Source organism: Caretta caretta, chromosome 9 (genome assembly GCF_965140235.1).
Source record: "Caretta caretta isolate rCarCar2 chromosome 9, rCarCar1.hap1, whole genome shotgun sequence".
In the NCBI taxonomy this organism is placed as follows: Eukaryota; Metazoa; Chordata; order Testudines; family Cheloniidae; genus Caretta; species Caretta caretta.
In genome coordinates this window covers 15,290,034-15,307,323 of record NC_134214.1, presented here as the reverse complement: position 1 = coordinate 15,307,323, position 17,290 = coordinate 15,290,034, and the positions used below count along the sequence as shown (strand labels likewise).

General features: G+C 42.5%; 1 protein-coding gene across 1 annotated transcript in view; it reads right to left on the bottom strand.

The window, feature by feature from the left end:
* Positions 1 to 4,010: 4,010 nt before the first annotated feature.
* Positions 4,011 to 17,290, bottom strand: part of SPATA16 (spermatogenesis associated 16) — a 116,564-nt gene continuing 103,284 nt past the window's right edge. Inside the window, exon 10 of the mRNA XM_048865252.2 lies at positions 4,011 to 4,280. Within this exon, the coding sequence (XP_048721209.2) occupies positions 4,158 to 4,280 (123 nt within the window). The 3' untranslated portion in view covers positions 4,011 to 4,157. The remainder of the gene's footprint in view (positions 4,281 to 17,290) is intronic.

Sequence of the window (17,290 nt, the reverse complement as noted above, 5' to 3'; positions counted from 1 at the left end):
ATTGCTAGCAACAGTTTTGGTTTGTGATTAAGGTTAATAGTAATTTACCTAGTACCTGAAAGGGTTAAAAAATCATGCCTAGTGTTTAGAGTGGAAACATTGGTCTTCATGTACAGGCTCTAACTTCAGCAGCAAGAAAAAAAACCACAGGCACTGTTAGAGGGCTTGGATATTCATATCAATTTTTGAAATTTGTGCAATTGTTTTTGTTTTTCATTGAGCAGTTATAACTGACATCAGCTGCTTGAGGCCAGTGAACCCAGTTGTCAATAGGTCAGACATTTTCATGACACAGGAGAAAGCGATACAGTAGGAAAATAACCAGTATTCATTCAGAAAATAGCCCTTCCAAGACAAATAACCTAAAATTGGAAGCCTGTGAGAAAAGTCCCAAATGTGCCCTCACTTACATGGCCGACACTCCCATTGCAGCCACAGACTAGAGAGTTTTTAATGTTGGCTCCAAACAGGAGGACAAGAAGTCGGGAATAGCAGATAAGTTTGAAAATAATGAAAGTCACTGAGTAGGTAATCACCAGATGCAGTGCCGCAGCACAGGAGATGATAGCGTCAAGTGGTGTGGCTAGAATTTTTTTTAAAGAGCTATATAATTGACTATCTATTTACACTTATAGTTATTCATGGTGAAGCAGGTGCAGTTGAATCTCATCTGTTAGCATCTACGTTGGCTGCTGAAGGCATAAGTGATTTTCATGGTGTATGCCACTGAATAATTTTTCCGGTGCATTAGATGGTTCTTTCCACCGTTTTCTGAAATATCAGTAATTGGGTATTGTGACAGGACAGGCAGGGTACCACACTGACTGGGCCACAGGTCTGACTGGTTAGGGCAAATCCTACATTCCCAGAATGGACTATGTTTTGTAGAGAGCCTCTTATACTCAAGGAATTTCAAAGCACCTGGGAAAATAATAAGCAAACTACTGGTGCTGCAGAGACTTCACTGTGGGTAAAGACAACAGTAATTACACACATAACAATAACTCACACACAGCCTTGGACACACGAATGAGAATGTTTTTATGGGCCACCTGCCTCTTTCTCCATGTCTGAGTTGAGTCGTTTTTAACATTTTATTTGCATTGTCCCTAGGGTGACCAGGGACAGGGAGTGGGGGCTAATAGGTGCCTATATAAGAAAAAGTTCCAAAGAACAGGACTGTCCCTATAAAAACAGGACATCTGGTCACCCTAATTGTCCCACAGACTTCTTTACCTGTGTGATAATTGCTATAGCACAAGGCATCCTGCAGGGTGTGACACATGGCCTCTAGCAATGACACAGATCAACAGATCAACCTGAGTGCAAAATGTAGAGCAGTCCTTCTTCCCCATCTGGACATCAAACATCTGTTCCTAACAGTGTGCTGCCACACCTTGCCTTTCCCCCATTCCACCACCACACACCCCGCACTTGGTCTCTCACAGCGGGTCTGTAGTTGGAACCACTCCAGAGCAAACAGATTTCTAATGTGGGACAGGGAACTGTTTTCAACAGGGTTAGTAACATATCTCCCTTGCCCCAAGCTTTAGATATTGTGTAATCATCTGTTTTCATTGCACTTTGTCCTTTACACCATACTAGGTAGAAATATTTGTGTTTGTATTCCATACTGCAGAATAAACAGAACAATCAGTTACACCAATTTACACCAAATTTCCTGTCATCCTGACAATTTGCCAAAAGAGGATGTGATTAGCTTGTAACTTTCTAGCTAATCACATCCTCAGCATTACAAGGAGCTAGCTTTCCATTTTACCCTGCGACTGCTCATCAAAAATGGATGATTGCCACCACCATATATCATAAAATTCCAGCTGACAAAATCTATTCTGTTGTACAATAACCCTGCCTCCATAGTACAATAAGCCTTTCTAGCTGTGTCCCATGAGTCTAAAATAGGTCTAGGTAGCTCAGATTATTAGAAAGCAGTTGATCACATTTTCATTCTGCTGTACCATTTCTTTGACTCATGGTTGCATATATCAAGCATTTTTCCTGCTGTGAATATCATGGCTTTACTAGCGTTTTGATCTCAGGTTCTTCAGTTTGTGTAAATCGCACTACTCGTTGTGAGACAATGCATTCTACAAGGGCTGGGCAAGACTGTCACAAGCATCTGAAGGGAATGGCAAAGCAGTAAGGGATGAAACCCAATGGTGAAGTATTGACCCCCATGGAAGGCAATAGGAGTTTTGCCAGTAACTTACATGGAGCCAGGATTTCATCTAAAAAGCCTTGGGATAAAATTTTCAAAAGCATCTAAGGGTCTTAGGCTCAGATCCTCAAAGGTATGTAGGCCCCGAGCATTCACAAAGGCACTCAGATGTCACGCTCTCACATAATTTTTACGGTGCCCTGCCACCCCCATGGAATCCTCAGCCAAAAATTAGGCACCCAGGCACCCTATACAATGCATGGGGACTCCGGAACCTGGACCTCCTAAGTGAGGGTGCTGTCGTCTCTCTGGCCCGATCAGTATTTAAGAATTTTATAGAAGGTGGAACAGTTTCAATGGGAGAGGTTGAGCGAGGAAGTGACCACCCCAGAATACCCCATAAACCAGTGGTTAGGGCACTCATCTAGGCAGTGACCTGAGCCAGCTCAGGCAGAGTGCGTGTGGGGGTGAGCGCTCTAACCACTGGGCAAAGGGAGGGCAGTGCCACCTCTTCCACAGCTGTGTATTTTGTGAGTTTGGCGTGCTGTGAGAAAACCTGTTGGCTCGGGCCCCCAAGAAACTAGGCAGGGGACCACCTAGTTGAATGGGGCCTAGTTTGTGAATGGGGCTTAGGCACATAGCAGCTCAGCAGCATCAGGTGGCTTTGCAAATGTGCACTGGCAGAAATTTTGGCACCTAGGGAACTTTACCAGCCGCACATCGGTACTTAGGAAATGTAGGCACCTACGTGGCTAGGTGGAAGCTAAGCAGGGTTTCAAAGATCTTAATTTTGGACTTAGGCAACTAAAGTGGCAATTAGGTACCTAAATCGCTTCATGGGTATAGCCTTAAGTGACTTACTCTGTGTCTACACTTCAGCCTCCAGCAAATGTCGGACAGGCATGAGAAGAGGTGTGAGCCCTGACCAATATCACTCTGCCCGCAAAAGCCACTAATGTAGACAGTTATACTGGCAAAACTGTGATCGTATCATTATAGCTTGTTTCCCTCAGAGAGGCGTGAAATAAAATAGTCTATGCTGGTAAAAGCACACCTTTGCTGGTGTGGCACTGTCTGCACTAGGAATGCTGGGCCAAAATAGATACTGGTATGGTTATGCCAATAAATTGCATCTAGTGTAGACATGGCATTAGATGGCTAAGTCCCATTTTCAAAAGTGACTTAGGTACTTAGGCCCAGCTCCTCAAAGGTATTTAGGTGCCTAACTCCTGCCCTGCTGGAATCAAGGAGGACTTGGGCCTCTGGCCTTGTAATGCTGAGCAGAGCAACGCCCAAAATACCTTTAAAAATCTTCACCCTAGTGTCTGTTTTCTGAAGCTCATGGCAGCCATTAATTTCAAATGGATTTTTCAGTTGGATGCTTAGCACTTCTATGAGTCAGGACCCTAATGCTGGGCACCTGAAAAAAGAGGTCCCCCTATTTCTAGGCCACTTTTGTAGCATGTGGGCCTGTAAGTGTAAAGCCTGCTGGCCTTACTTCAAACAGTCCTATAAGTCAAGTAGACTTCATGCAGAGGCAAGGTGAGCAGGCTCTGGCTCAAGTTGTAGTCCACAGAGTCACAGACTAATATTCTGTCTGAACATGTGTGTGTGTGTGTAAAAAATCTTTAGAGCAGGATAAAACCCACTCGCCTTTATTCTCTAATACAAGGAGAGAGTGGGAAAGATGCAGCAATGGCTATTTCTCCACCATGTTTAAATAAACAAGACAATTTTGAATAAGACTCTCAAGCCAAGCTTCCTGCAAACATTTATTCCTGCCAGTTGAGACTAATGAAGTGCAGGAGCTTCTTGCTAAGGATGAGCCATCGTGAGGGGACACCTCATTAATTTGAAGGCAGGCCTTTGTTGTCCCCACTGTCAAAACTTCCATGGTATTAATGTCCTTGCTGCCTTCTTCAACATGTCTTGGAGGGCTGAGGGGGGAGGAGGGGATAGTATCATATTTCCCCAGGGACTAGTGCTGCTGTACACTTTGAAGCCTCTTCATTTTCATTTTCTGCCTCCTGGCCGTTCTGAGCTTTTTGGTCTTTAAGAAGTTGTCTTCTAAGTGATATAAGAAGTCTTCAATTATTCCAACCTGCAAATAGAAATAAATAAATGTCAAAGGTCTGTTTCCCCCTGCAAATAAACACAAAAAGCTTCTTTTCAAATAGGTTTGTTCTCTCAAAATAAATTCTTTTTTTTTAATAAAGAAAATTGGTTTATAGAATGAACAGTGCTCCCAAAGAACTGGTTGGGGTAACTGTATCTAAATATTGTTTTGTCCCTTTCCATTGGGATTGCATTCCTTTACTGATGTGGAATAGACTCTTTCACTGGGTTCTGCACATTGGAAATAGGAATTTATCACAGCCCTGTCTTTTAATGGCATTGAAAAACAGTCCCTCTAAAAGAAGGCATGATGAGGAAATTAATCTCAAGCAAATTTTTCTGATAAGGAGCGAATGACGAAAGAGAACGGAGGCGTCTGGCATTTATATGCTGAAAGTCAGCACAGGGAGAAAAATGAGTAGTCCACATTGCCATGGCAAGAGTCATTTTTCTATTAAAGCTAAATGAAGTTCTGAATAAATGCATTTCCCCATGAAATATCATTCACCAGAGGATAGTAAAAGACTAAAGGATGCAAAACAATAATTCTCGACGATACCATCAGTCTCCTGCTAGAATAAAATCAAAATTATTCTAATAAATGGCACGTTTCAGATACACACACTTTTTTCTTGTCAACAACCGCTTTAAAACAATCTAAAACAGCATATATGGGGCTGTGTACAGGTGTTCTGTAAATACTGACGCATACATATTTATATGGTTCTCCAGACCCATAGTTTAGGTTTATTCAGATCCATTGCCATGCTCTGAAATGAGCAGCATTCTCATAAGGTGAACACGATTTTGATGAGTTTGCACTTAATTACATACAAACTCATTTCTTAGTACCCTATTTCTATAAGCATCTAAAGAAGCAACCTTCCAATTGCATTTTAAGATGCATGTATAAAATAAAGGCTTAATCTATCATCCTGACACACATTCAGCGGAGTGTTGCTTTTGTCATAACAGAACAGGCGACTACGAACTAAGTCGAGCATGGCTTACTACTACACTCACAGATTGAGGCCAGGTTCTGCTTGCACATGCCTCCAATATGGGCTGTTACTGGGCTACTGGGCTCCAGCTCTAAGCAGCTCCACTCCACCCTGGTTATGCCTGGTGCGTATGCATATGTGGGGGGCCATGGTGGGTGGTGCACAGAGACTCAAGGTTTTTCCTAGACTGCCCTGCTGAGGCACCTGCTGTAGAAGGCCCACAGTACACCCGCTCTTTCTATGACTTTTGGGGCACCCCCCCCCACCCCCCGCAGTGTACAGATTTTCAGTGGGCCACCTATACCCAGCACCTTGCTAGAGAGCAACTTGAAGCGCCTGCCCAGGTATTTCCCCCCCAGCTGTCCTAGGAAACGTGGTTCGCATTCAGTTGTGGAATTTCACCCACATGTGGCTGAGCACTCTGTCACAGTAGCATCGACAGGCGCCCACCAAGACCACTGAAAGAGAGAGCGAGACGGTCTCTGCCATGAAGAGCTGACAGTCCAGTCTAAAGAGACAAAGGGTGTGTGAAAGGAAACATGATTATCCCCATTTTAAAAAAGTGCCTCCTCCATTGTGCCTAGGTATGAAATTACCTACCCAATGTCCCACAGGAAGGTGCAGCAGAGATGGGAATTGACTTCCACAGTCTAGTGCTTTACCTGCAAGATCATCCTCCCACTCAAGGTTAGATTAAAAGGCAACTTCGGTTTTTTCTTTGAAGTTAACAAAATCACTCTTTTATTTCGGTCAAGCAAACACCTTGGGGGCGTGGCTCCCATTGTTTCCCCGCATGCCAGCATTTCCTAAACCTTGTTCAAAACAGGCTATGGGGAGTGTGTGTGTGTGTGGAGGGGGGCTTTCTCCTCTGGGTTCTTGAGACATAATAAGCCAGTGCAGCACTGATCCCATAGTTTATAATGTCTCCAGAAAGCCTTGGATGGGATTATTTTCATAGATCAAATCACAAAGTGCCTGTTATTGTATGCATTTTATATTTATAACACACCTCTCAAAGCAAGATCCCCACCCCCAAAATGGCATAGCAAGGGGTGGAGGGCTAACGGTGCCTTACATAACGGCTGTATTGCTGCCATAGTGGATGAGCTGATGATGTTATTTGCACAGCAGTGATGGCACTCAAACCATAGCTGACTTACAATTAAAATGTACGGCCGTGAGCCTGAGCAAGATTTAAAATTAGCATACGGACACAAAGAAAATACTGTCCTTTGACAACAGGACAGGTGGTGGGGGCTAGTTTAGAATGGCTGTTAGGTGGCTGCACCTTTCAGTAGTGCTTATTCATGGTTCTTCGCTTGCACATGTCATTTCAAGAGGTAAATTGGAGGCATTGTAAATGAAGCATATGGCTGTCAGGTTGAAGGGATATCGTCAGAAGGTGGCACAAAAGAGGTTACTGTCACAGAGTGGGCGTTTCATGGCTGCTGTAGAGAAAATGTTAGAAATATTTATAGCCAAGCCATGACAATAGCTGATAGTCTACCACTATCAAGGGCAAATCCTGGAGCGATAACACTAAGTCCTTCAGTCCTCACTCAGGCAACACTACCACTGAAGTCAAGACCTGCAGGATTTGGTCATAGACCTGACACTAGTCAATTATGTTAGTGATTCTTGTGTGACTCATTTCAGGCCTGGTCCTATGCCCATTGGCTCAGCCTTTCGGTTTCCACAGTGCGGGGAAAACCCACTCTCCACTTTATAGAGATGCACCATGTTTCACTGTGGAGTCAATGCCTGGACTGGGCCCATTAGGATTATCCGATACAAGAAGCCTTTGACATCATGGGAGCCCAACCAGTGATGTCCGTTAATGCCTTCCCTATTTGCAAGAGATGTACTTAACCTATGCATCCAAATGTACAGTGTCTTGGATGGCCCTGTGCTAGGGTGCAAATTCTCACATGCTTAATGACCTGGGAATCCAGGAGGCCCATTTGCATTCATCGACCAGACAACTTGTATTGCTACCTGTGCTTTGCTGTGTTGCTTCCACGAGCTGCACCGCCCCACAGGCTGCAGGCAGGTGTTCCCACCCTTCCTGCCTCTCAGCCATACGGTGGCAGCAGAAACCATTTCTATTCTGGATAAGCTTCCAAACCGCAGAGAAGCAGCTGAACGCAGCCTATACTCATGTTCTTTGGGCCATGACAGGAATGGCCCTTTCGCTGAGGTGACTCGCAGCTCTTCCCCTTCAGTTCCTAATTGCAGGTTGTACTTGGCTCTGTTTCTTCTCACTGGGTCACTACAGACAGGTCCCAAGAGACAGAGGAAACAGGGGAGATGTGGAAAGACATTGCAGAACAGAAAACAAAGAGAAAGAGGGGTGAGATGGAAGAAACGGGACTATATACTTTGTAGAAAGCTAGACCTAAATTCTGCAGCAAAGTCCCTCTATTTTGCAATACAGCGGCATGGCAGACTGCAAGTGCTGTGGCAGCTCTGGTTAAATATAAAAATTGAGATTTTTTTTAATGGAACAAAATGTGTAACTAATATCAGTGCAGTGTATTCCTTGTGATATTTAACTTGATATTAAATTCAATTTATTTTATGCTGCCCATAAATTTTCTCTTGTGCTTCAGAGTCTTATATTGACAACACACTGGAGAAGTTGTCAGGTGTAGAAGTTGGAGGTCTTGGTAGCTGGATAGTGGAAAGCTGGGGCATCTGATACTGAGAAAGGGACAAGAGGCAGCTTGGGATCCTGGCATACACACGTTAGCTACTACAATGATCAGGGTGAAATGCTTAACAATGTTGTGTGTAAGTTGTCCTAATTAAGTTTCATAGCTTATACCCTATTGAGAAGCATAGGGAAGTCTATGCCCATCTCACAACTAATTTAACTTATGTTGTTTGCAGCCTAAGGAAGACAAAAGCATCAGTTTCTGCTGGATTCACACGTATAAGCTTTTCGTTGTAGCCATAAGGAGTTTCTACTAAGGAAGTCAATGGAGTTCTGCTGGTTTACATGTAATGCTCTTCTTAGGGTATTTCTACACAGCCAAGAAAAACCCGTGTCTGGCCTGTGGCAGCTGAGTCGGGCTCGGGCTGTGGTGCTGTATCATTGCTATATAGACGTCTGGGCTTGGGCAGGAACCAAGCTCTGGGACCCTCTCACCTCATTGGGTCCTAGAGCCTGGCTCCAGGCAGAGCCCGAATGTCAACACAATGAAACAGCCCTGCAGCCTGAGTTGGATGGCACGGGCCAGCCATGGGGCGGGGAGGTGGGGGGTTGTGGGGTCTAGTTGCTTTGCAGACGTACCGTCAGATGCTGGTCTATAATTCTGCATGAAGAAATATAATGGCAGAAATATATAAGGTCCTGGGGAATTTACTGATATCGAGAAAAGCAACAAAGGCCAAACTGAGGAAAAGAGAAAGAGAAAAAGAAAAGACAAAGAGGTAGAAAATTCAGATGGACTGATAATTTGGGCAAAGAACAGAGGGTGAAAGAGATACAGAAGAAATAACCAGCCACTGGCCACCTTCGCTCCCAGTCCTCATCCTACTTCTTACCCTCTCCCTGTTGGCAAGCCTGCAGTCTGTCCTGCTTCCCAGTCCCCAGTGCCGGTTTTGGAAGGTGGAGGACCTGGCCCACAGAGTGGGACCTGGATGCCGGCCACATTCCCAGCCATGTGACGTGTACGGTAGTTACAAGATCACTGTGCAGCTGTGTGCACACAGCTTACAGTGAACATTGGTCCCACATGACAAAACCAAGCAGCACAAAAACTGGTTAGGGCTGTTAACAACCAGGCAGGGGGCACCTAAGTGGCACTGACAGTGAAAAGGATGGGGAAAACTTCAAAGTTGGGTACAGGACAAGATGTGCCATCAAACCAATAATCCACAGGCCTGGCATTCCACTGATTAGAAAGTACCTTCTCTTCTCACTCTTGCTGAGACACAGCCGTGTACCTGAAGGAGTTCCTTTTTTTCACTTTCCCACTTCACTTTAAGAAAGAAAAAAAAAGAAGAACATAAATGGAATGATGGAAGGTCTATGCCTGTCTTATTTCAGGGCCACACATAAAGGCACTTCCATTCTCCCACATCTTGAAAAAGATGAAAGGTATAATTAATGCACTCTAAATGACTGGATGGGCTACAAGTCAATTAATCTGCACTATATGTTAATTCTGAATTCACAGTAGAAAAGGAGCTGGTCTATGGTTCATTTAACCACAAAGGCAAACAGCTCATATTTAACTAAAATGTTGTTCTATTATTCTACAAAAGTGTGCAGAAATTGTAAATGGTTAAATACTTTCAGCACATTTATGTAATATAGTTAATGCCAGGCTGCAATGCCAATATGGGGTACTTTGATAACAGAATACGATTCATTTGAAGACTGAACTGCAGAATTTCTTGTCAGTCAAGAAGAATATATGGTTTTTACTTTAACTGGGAGTTTGATTCAGAAACATTTTATTGCAGTCTTGAAAGTGACATTAAATAGAACTCCATACAAAGATAAGGAACAATATATGCTTGTTTGAAGTGAATAAAGATATTTTCAGTCCTGACCCTACCTATTTTACCAATAATATCCTGCAAATATCCTGAGGCTCGCCAGCAGGGAGGGGTAAGATGGGTCAGTGACAGTGAATGGAAATGCAGGACACGACTGTCAATGTTGCTCATCAGCTGGGAAAGTGCCCTCCATAGGGAGTTGTCATGGATCCTAGGCACCTCACTCTGCTGTTCCCTGGTTCAAGTCTATTCTCTGGGGGACATCCTGTTTGCTTAGGGAGAGGTGGATGTAATTGGATGTATCTCAATTACTGCTGCATATGGGCCAGCTGTGCCCTTCTTACTTGTACCTTGTAATTGCTTGTGATGGCCAGATGGCTAGTTTTGGATATCTACACCTAGCCACTGATGGTCACTATACAGGTCTCCCTCATATATATGAGAGATCTGTATAGTCCCTGTTACAGTCACTCCCTGTGTCTTGAATACCATTAGCAGGTGGATCGTGAACATTCCAGTTATTATGCTGACTTATCTGGGGGACCATATGAGGGATCAGAATTAGGTTGCATCTCTTTGGCCATGGTGCCCTTATTACTACTGCCAGACTCTCCTGGTGTCTCACGTGGCTGCCTACACTCAGTACCCACTCATCCTTTTAACTCCACAGTCCCATAAGCACACAGTAACTGGGTGTGGAGGTGCCAGAGACTTTCTGAGTCTCTCGTGTGCTTTTGATATGCAACTTCACTGGAGCAGGGAAAGGGACAGCATGTGACACAGGCTCTTTCAGCCTGGCCATATTTCTTTTTGAAAGACTACTTCCTCCTCTTCTGGTGGCACTTGCTTCCCATATATATTACTAATACTCTCAAAGAGAGCCCAACTGCATTGACTTTTTGCGCACTCAGTGTATTCTTCACTGGGACAAGGGCACTTTGCATAGTCATCCTTAAACACACAACATGCACCAAACAGGAAGATAGGGCCCAAGATGTATTATATAGCTGTTAGCCATAGTCCAGGCTGTTTTCATCCAAGTCCTGATGAGTCACAGATGTCATTAAACTTGTCATTGTTATATATAATTGCTGTAGAGGGCTTGCACTGAGGCACAGACATCAATGATCAGAGATTTTCTTCTTTGACAGGGTAACTGGTTTGGTGGATGGGAGAATGCAGTAGACATAATATACCTGGACTTGGGCAAAGCTTTTGACACAGTCCCACATGACAGTCTGATAAGTAAGCTGGAGAAATACTGGCTCGGGGGAACTACCATTAAGTGAATACATAATTAGTTAACCACAAGCAAAGAGTAGCTATTAATGGAATGATGTTAGATTGGAAGGCGGTCTCAAGTGGGGGTTCCATATTGATCTGTTCTGGGTCTGGTGTTATTTAACATCTTTATTAATGACATGGATGTAGGAATAGAGAGTATACGGATGAAATTTGCATATGACATAAAGCTAGGGGAGGGGTTGCAAACGCTGTGGAGGATGGGATCTTGCTAAATTGGAGAACTGGGCAATAGACTACACAAGGAAATTCAACAAAGACAAATGTAAGGTTCTACATGTAGTGAAGAAAAACCAAATGCACAAATACAGAATGGGGGATAACTGGCTTGGCAGCAGCATTGCTGAGCAGGATCTGGGAGTTGTGGTGGATCACAACCTCAATATGTGATGCTTCTGCAAAAAAAGCAAATGCAATTTTAGGTTGCATTAAGAGAGGCATAGCATGCAATTCACGGGAGCTGCTAGTACTGCTCTACTCAGTGCTGGTTAGGCCTCAGCTGTGTCCAGTTCTGGTCACCAATGCATAGAAAGGATGCAGCAAAACTGGAAAGGATCCACAGGTGAGTGACAAAGATCAAATGGATGGAATGCAAGCCATATGAGCAAAGGTTGAAGGAACTGGGTATGTTTAGTTTGGAAAAGAGGAGATCAAGGGGGGACATGATAGCTGTCTTCAAATACTTGAAAGGCTGCCCTAAAAAAAAGATAGCGAAAAGTTGTTCTCGCTTGCCAGAGAGGGCAGGACAAGAGGCCATGGGTTCAAACTACATTATAGCAGATTTAGGTTAAATCTCAGAAAAAACGTCTTCACTGTAAGAACAGGAGGACAATGGAGCAGACTGCCTAAGGAGGTTATGGAAGCTCCTTCACTGGAGGTGTACAAAAGGAGGCTGGATAGCCATCTGTCTTGGATGGTTTAGATTCAACGAATCCTTCATCTTGGCAGGGGGTTAGACTAGCTGAGCCTTGTGGTCCCTTCTAACCCTATGATTCTATGATTTCCAAGCAATCACCAGGAAGATGTTGATTTATGCAGTACTCAGGAAAGCAGTTCTGGTCAAAAAATTGCCAGAATACACACATATCTTTTAAAAGGGCAGCATGATAACTTCACAGATCTGAGCAGGAATACCTAACATCCACCATGCTAGCTGCTAAAACAGATCAAAGGCTTTGCAAAAGCAGAAGACGCAGGAGGCAATATTCCATGGGGACAAACCAACAGAGGAAAAGTATCTACTTTATTTGGAGAAAAATTAGATAGATATGTAACAAACCAATTTATTTTCATCTCTGGAGGATATGATACATGGTAAAGTTTTCAAAAGTACCTAAGTCACTCAGGGGCCTATGTCCTAGTTTCCAAGGTGCCTAAATCCCATTGAAAAAATCAATGGGAATTAAACCCCTGCTGGGGCCAGATCTTTAAAGATATCTAGATGCCTATTGGCATTTTCAAAAGTACCTCAAAGGGCCTAGCTCTCTTTGATATCAATGGGACTTAGATGCCTTGGTGCTTTTGAAAATTGCACTAGATACCTATCTGCATCTCTAGGTGCTTAAATACCTTTAGAAATCTAGCCCTAAGTGATACAGTTACTCTTGAAAATCTTATCTAAGAGCTATAAATTACACGTATTGGCAAAATAAATCTTAAAACGTGTATTTATTTCTATTAGTTAGGAACTTTTGGTATTAGGAGGCAATATGCTGTTTTAAACATCTTGAATCATCTCAACATGTTCCTCCTTCATACCTTTATTTTACATTCAGGCTTATCCAGCTTCTATAGTACCTCAGTGTAATGAAGGTAGACAGTAAAACTCTATAGAAAGGGATCCTAGAGAGAAGCTAGTGAGGTATATATATGAAGCACAGGAGGAAGAGCTGAGAGGATTATCCAGTAAAAGTGATGAGCAGAAATCTTCACAGATTTAATTTAAAAAGTAAGTGATCTGGTTTGCACAGGTTCTGCGAGCAAAGGGTGTTCTTTACCTGGGGAAACTCTGGCCATAGAAATGCATGATTTTCCTTGCTGTGAGTACATCTGGCCGTGCATGTTTGAGAAGCACAGCTGCTACAAGAATGCTCTTTTTGGGGGCATGCACAGTAATGCATCGTGACAGATATGGCCATTTCCTGCCATGTCCTGGACAAACCTTACTGAATTAAATGTAAGTGTCTTAGGAGTTCATTGTATTAAAATACAAATGTTTATGTATCACTGTTGGATTGTATGTAATGACTCTAGGTGGGGTGACATGACTAATGTAAACCTGGGAGTGCTATGAGCATCAAAGAACTATTTGAAACAATGTGCCAGACAAGAATTAACTTTTAAAGTTAAGTGGGTTTCCCAGGAAAACTCTAAGGGGAAGTGAATGCAAATGTACTTCTCCGGTTATGCAAGAACTCAGCTTTTTGAAGATTCTCCTGAGGAGGGGACCTGTGTCTGCTGATCACCTGTTATGCGAGGACAAGATCAGAGGTCCAAACTGTATAAAGGAGTGAGTTATAGATTCATGATATTCTTGTTCTGGGCAAAAGGTGGTATGAACCTGTAACCACAGAAAACCCCCGTGGTGTAATTAGAAGGACTGACTTCTAGAAAAACCCTTGTTGGAGTTGGGGTGATCTCTGCTGAGCTTATTAGCATGTGTGTTTTAGATATGTTTTCTCTGTAATGCTGTTACCCTAACAATTACTGTGCTTGCTTAGGAAAAAGCTGTATGGTAGTTTATTTATAGCCTCTGACGGGATGCCTTGCTAGAGGATGTTGTGAAGGCCAAACACTATAACAGGGTTCAAAAAAGAACTAGATAAATTCATGGAGGATAAGTCCATCAATGCCAGAAGCTGGAAATGGGAGACAGAGGATGGATCACTTGATGATTACCTGTTCTGTTCATTCCCTCTGGCGCACCTGGCATTGGCCACTGTCAGAAGACAGGATACTGGGCTAGATGTACCTTTGGTCTGACCAGTGTGGCCATTCTTATGTTCTTATGTTATGTTCTTATGAGAAGAAAGCAAAGCAGGCCTGCTTAGGCAGTCTGACTTGCTGAGGAACTCACAGTGCAGGCAGAAAAGCCCAAGAGCAGTGATGGCTGAAGCACCAGGAGCCTAAATATAGGTGACTTGCTGACCACTTAGGGGGAATACAGGTGCAGTTGCCCTGAACTGTGACATACCCAATACTCATAACTACTGTGTCCGGATCCAAAGCACTTGCCTACAATTGGTTGACAACTTCATCTAAAAGGTTGTGCAATTCTTGCCTTGGACCTACTTCCAGAAGAGGTCACAATTTTGGATGCTGATGCAGAAGATAAATACAATGTTTCTCTTTCTTATTTTGCACACATCCAGTTCATCTGCATTGCCATTCTTTAATGAAACAGGCATGTTAATGACAGACAGCTCTGTCACACATTTCCTTCTTAAAGGACTGAATTAGTGAATCACTGAAAAACAATTCAGTATGCACCAATAGGAAACAGGGCGGTTGGCATGTTAGCATTAATTTGGTGCTAAAAGTAGGTGGGGGAAGAGGGCTAGCAATGAGAGTGTGAATACTAATAATGATAGATTACATTTACTAAGCGCCTGACAGCTTCACAAACTATCCTGCAAACACTCCCGCTCAAGTATAGTGCTTACTATTACAAGTAGTCTTGATGACTCATGGTATTTCTTATAGTTAAAAGCATAATGCTTGGTAGTAAGAGTTTGCAGGATTGGGTTCCATATGCATACCTGACTGGGCAAAGGATGCCACCTCTGTTTTGGAGGGCAGCAGCTAAGCATGGAATTTATGCACAGGGCTCTTCATGACAGCAAGCACTGAGGAAACGTGAGCCAACAATAACCAGTGCCAATCCCTAGTTATAGGAAATGTGAAGTGGGATCTTCAGCAGAGCTGTGAAAATAACTGATTTGACTGTTTGCTGACAGTTCTGAAAAACTGGAAAAGAAAATTCATTTCAGATAGACTTGACATGAACAAACAAAAAAATTACATTTTCAATGAACCGAGAAGTCAGGGAAAATAACATTTTGGCTTGAATGAAATGTTTCATTTTGATTTGTTTTTTTTTTAATTTTTTTTTTAATAATTGAAGGAAATTTCAAAATGAAAAGTTATTTCAAATAGAAAAATGAAACGTTGTTTTGAAAATGTCAGAATGAAAGGTTTTGATTCTTTTCAGGGGTTTTTTTTGTAATTTTTTTCCAACCAAAACAATTTGGTGAATTCAACATGAATTTACAAAATGTGTAACTCAACTCAAATCAGCAATTTTCACTGAAAAATATTTTGGTCAAAATTTTTTGCCCAGTTCCAATATTTAATGCCTTGTGCCCTGTGATCTACTGGAAAAGGAACTGAACTGGTGACCACAATCAGCTGAGTTTTTTAAGGTTTCAAGGACTACTATATTGCTATATTTTTCACCATTATTTAAAATTCTTCCCCTGAACAGTCTCTTCCTGTATCATGCACAATGGAACAGGCCAAATTTGCATGTGAACAGTATAGTACAATGCACAGTGGATTAGATTACCATAGATTTTTTCCCCCACCTCTACCTTCCAACATCCTCTATACCAAGTAAGTATAGTAGTATCCAGAATCCAGTACTATTCAACATGTGCTTTCTCCCATCAAGAGTGTCCCTGGTTGTTTCCTATTCTTGATCTGAAGATTGTCTAGACTATTCTGCCTTTCCATTGTTTACTTTTCAATTAAAAGGGAATGTCAATTAAATAGAGCAGTTCATCAAACAGCGGCCTGTTGCTGCTGAAAAAGGCATAGGCATTGGAAGCAAAGATCAGCTATCCAGCAGTCTGTTTGCCTGGCAAAAATATAGCCTAATTTTACTCTGTTTCATATTCATATACATTAGTACAGCTTTTCCCATACATTTATCCTTTTGTTAGTTACAGCTGTTCTTTTATTCATTCTTACGTGTTTGCTCTGCTGTCAGATTTATGAAATAGTCATTCCACTGAGCTCAGCACACGGCGGTCATAACTTAGCTACACTGCAAAATACGGGATGCCCTTGAGGTAAACTCAGATGTGAAGGTTTTATGAAGTGTCTCACATGTGGCAGTTCAGAGAAGTCTATTTGTCAACTTATGTCTATTGTTCAGTTGTTCAAAAGATGTTAAAAGGACCCTATTAAACCACATGCTGTCTGAATTCCAAGGGAACTGAAGGGAGGAGAGGGAAAGATTTGCATTATTACATATGAAGAGTAAAAAGATCTGTATTGGGCCCTGCTGCATTATTGTAACTTCCTTTTGATGTGGAAGCTACCAGTTGGTAGGTTCTAATAGGTCTGCTTATCCACTTACGTGCACCCCAGTTACTCTAGTATCTGGGTACCTCACAAATATTAATGAATTTATTCTCACAAGGGAAGTAAGTATTGCTATGTCATTTATTTATTTATTTATTTATTTATTGTACAGCAGGGCGGAACTAAGGCAAAAAGCAATTAAGTGACTCAACCAATATTGCACAGGATAGCTGTGGCAGAGTGGAAAATTGATTATAAAACTCCTGAGTCTTGTAGCCCACAGAGCTAGCTTTAGCATTTATTTTATTTAGCAGTAACGCAAGGAACCTCTACAGGCCTGTCTCCTGTAAGACATTGGCTTCAACAGTTAGCATAAGGCTTGAGGCCTATGAAGTTTGGCCCAGATAAATGGCCCAATGGTCACCCTTAAGTTTTGGGGAACTGGGAATAGAGTGTTTAATAGGGAAGTTTGTACTTACTGACACCAGGCAACCACAGGAATATGAGCTAATACCAGCTTTTGGATATTTTAGGATAGGAACATCTGCAGATGTCTGACCACAAGAGTGCCATGGCAACAAGGTGAGGTATATGATAATAAGTTGAGCTCATTAATATACTAACCTATAGGAGAAGGGCACCCCAACATTAGTAGGGTGAGGACATACAAACAAGGAAGAGGAGAGACACCCCTACCGAATATGCATTAGGCATAGTGATGTCAGCGTAACATATTATAAAAGTTGGATTCCCAGCCTCTGAGCAGGAGAAGAGAGAGAGAGAGATGTAGCCCTTGGGAGGTGCCAGGATGATGACCACTGGTGATGATAGGTTTCAGAGTAATGGCTGTGTTAGTCTGTATTCGCAAAAAGAAAAGGAGTAC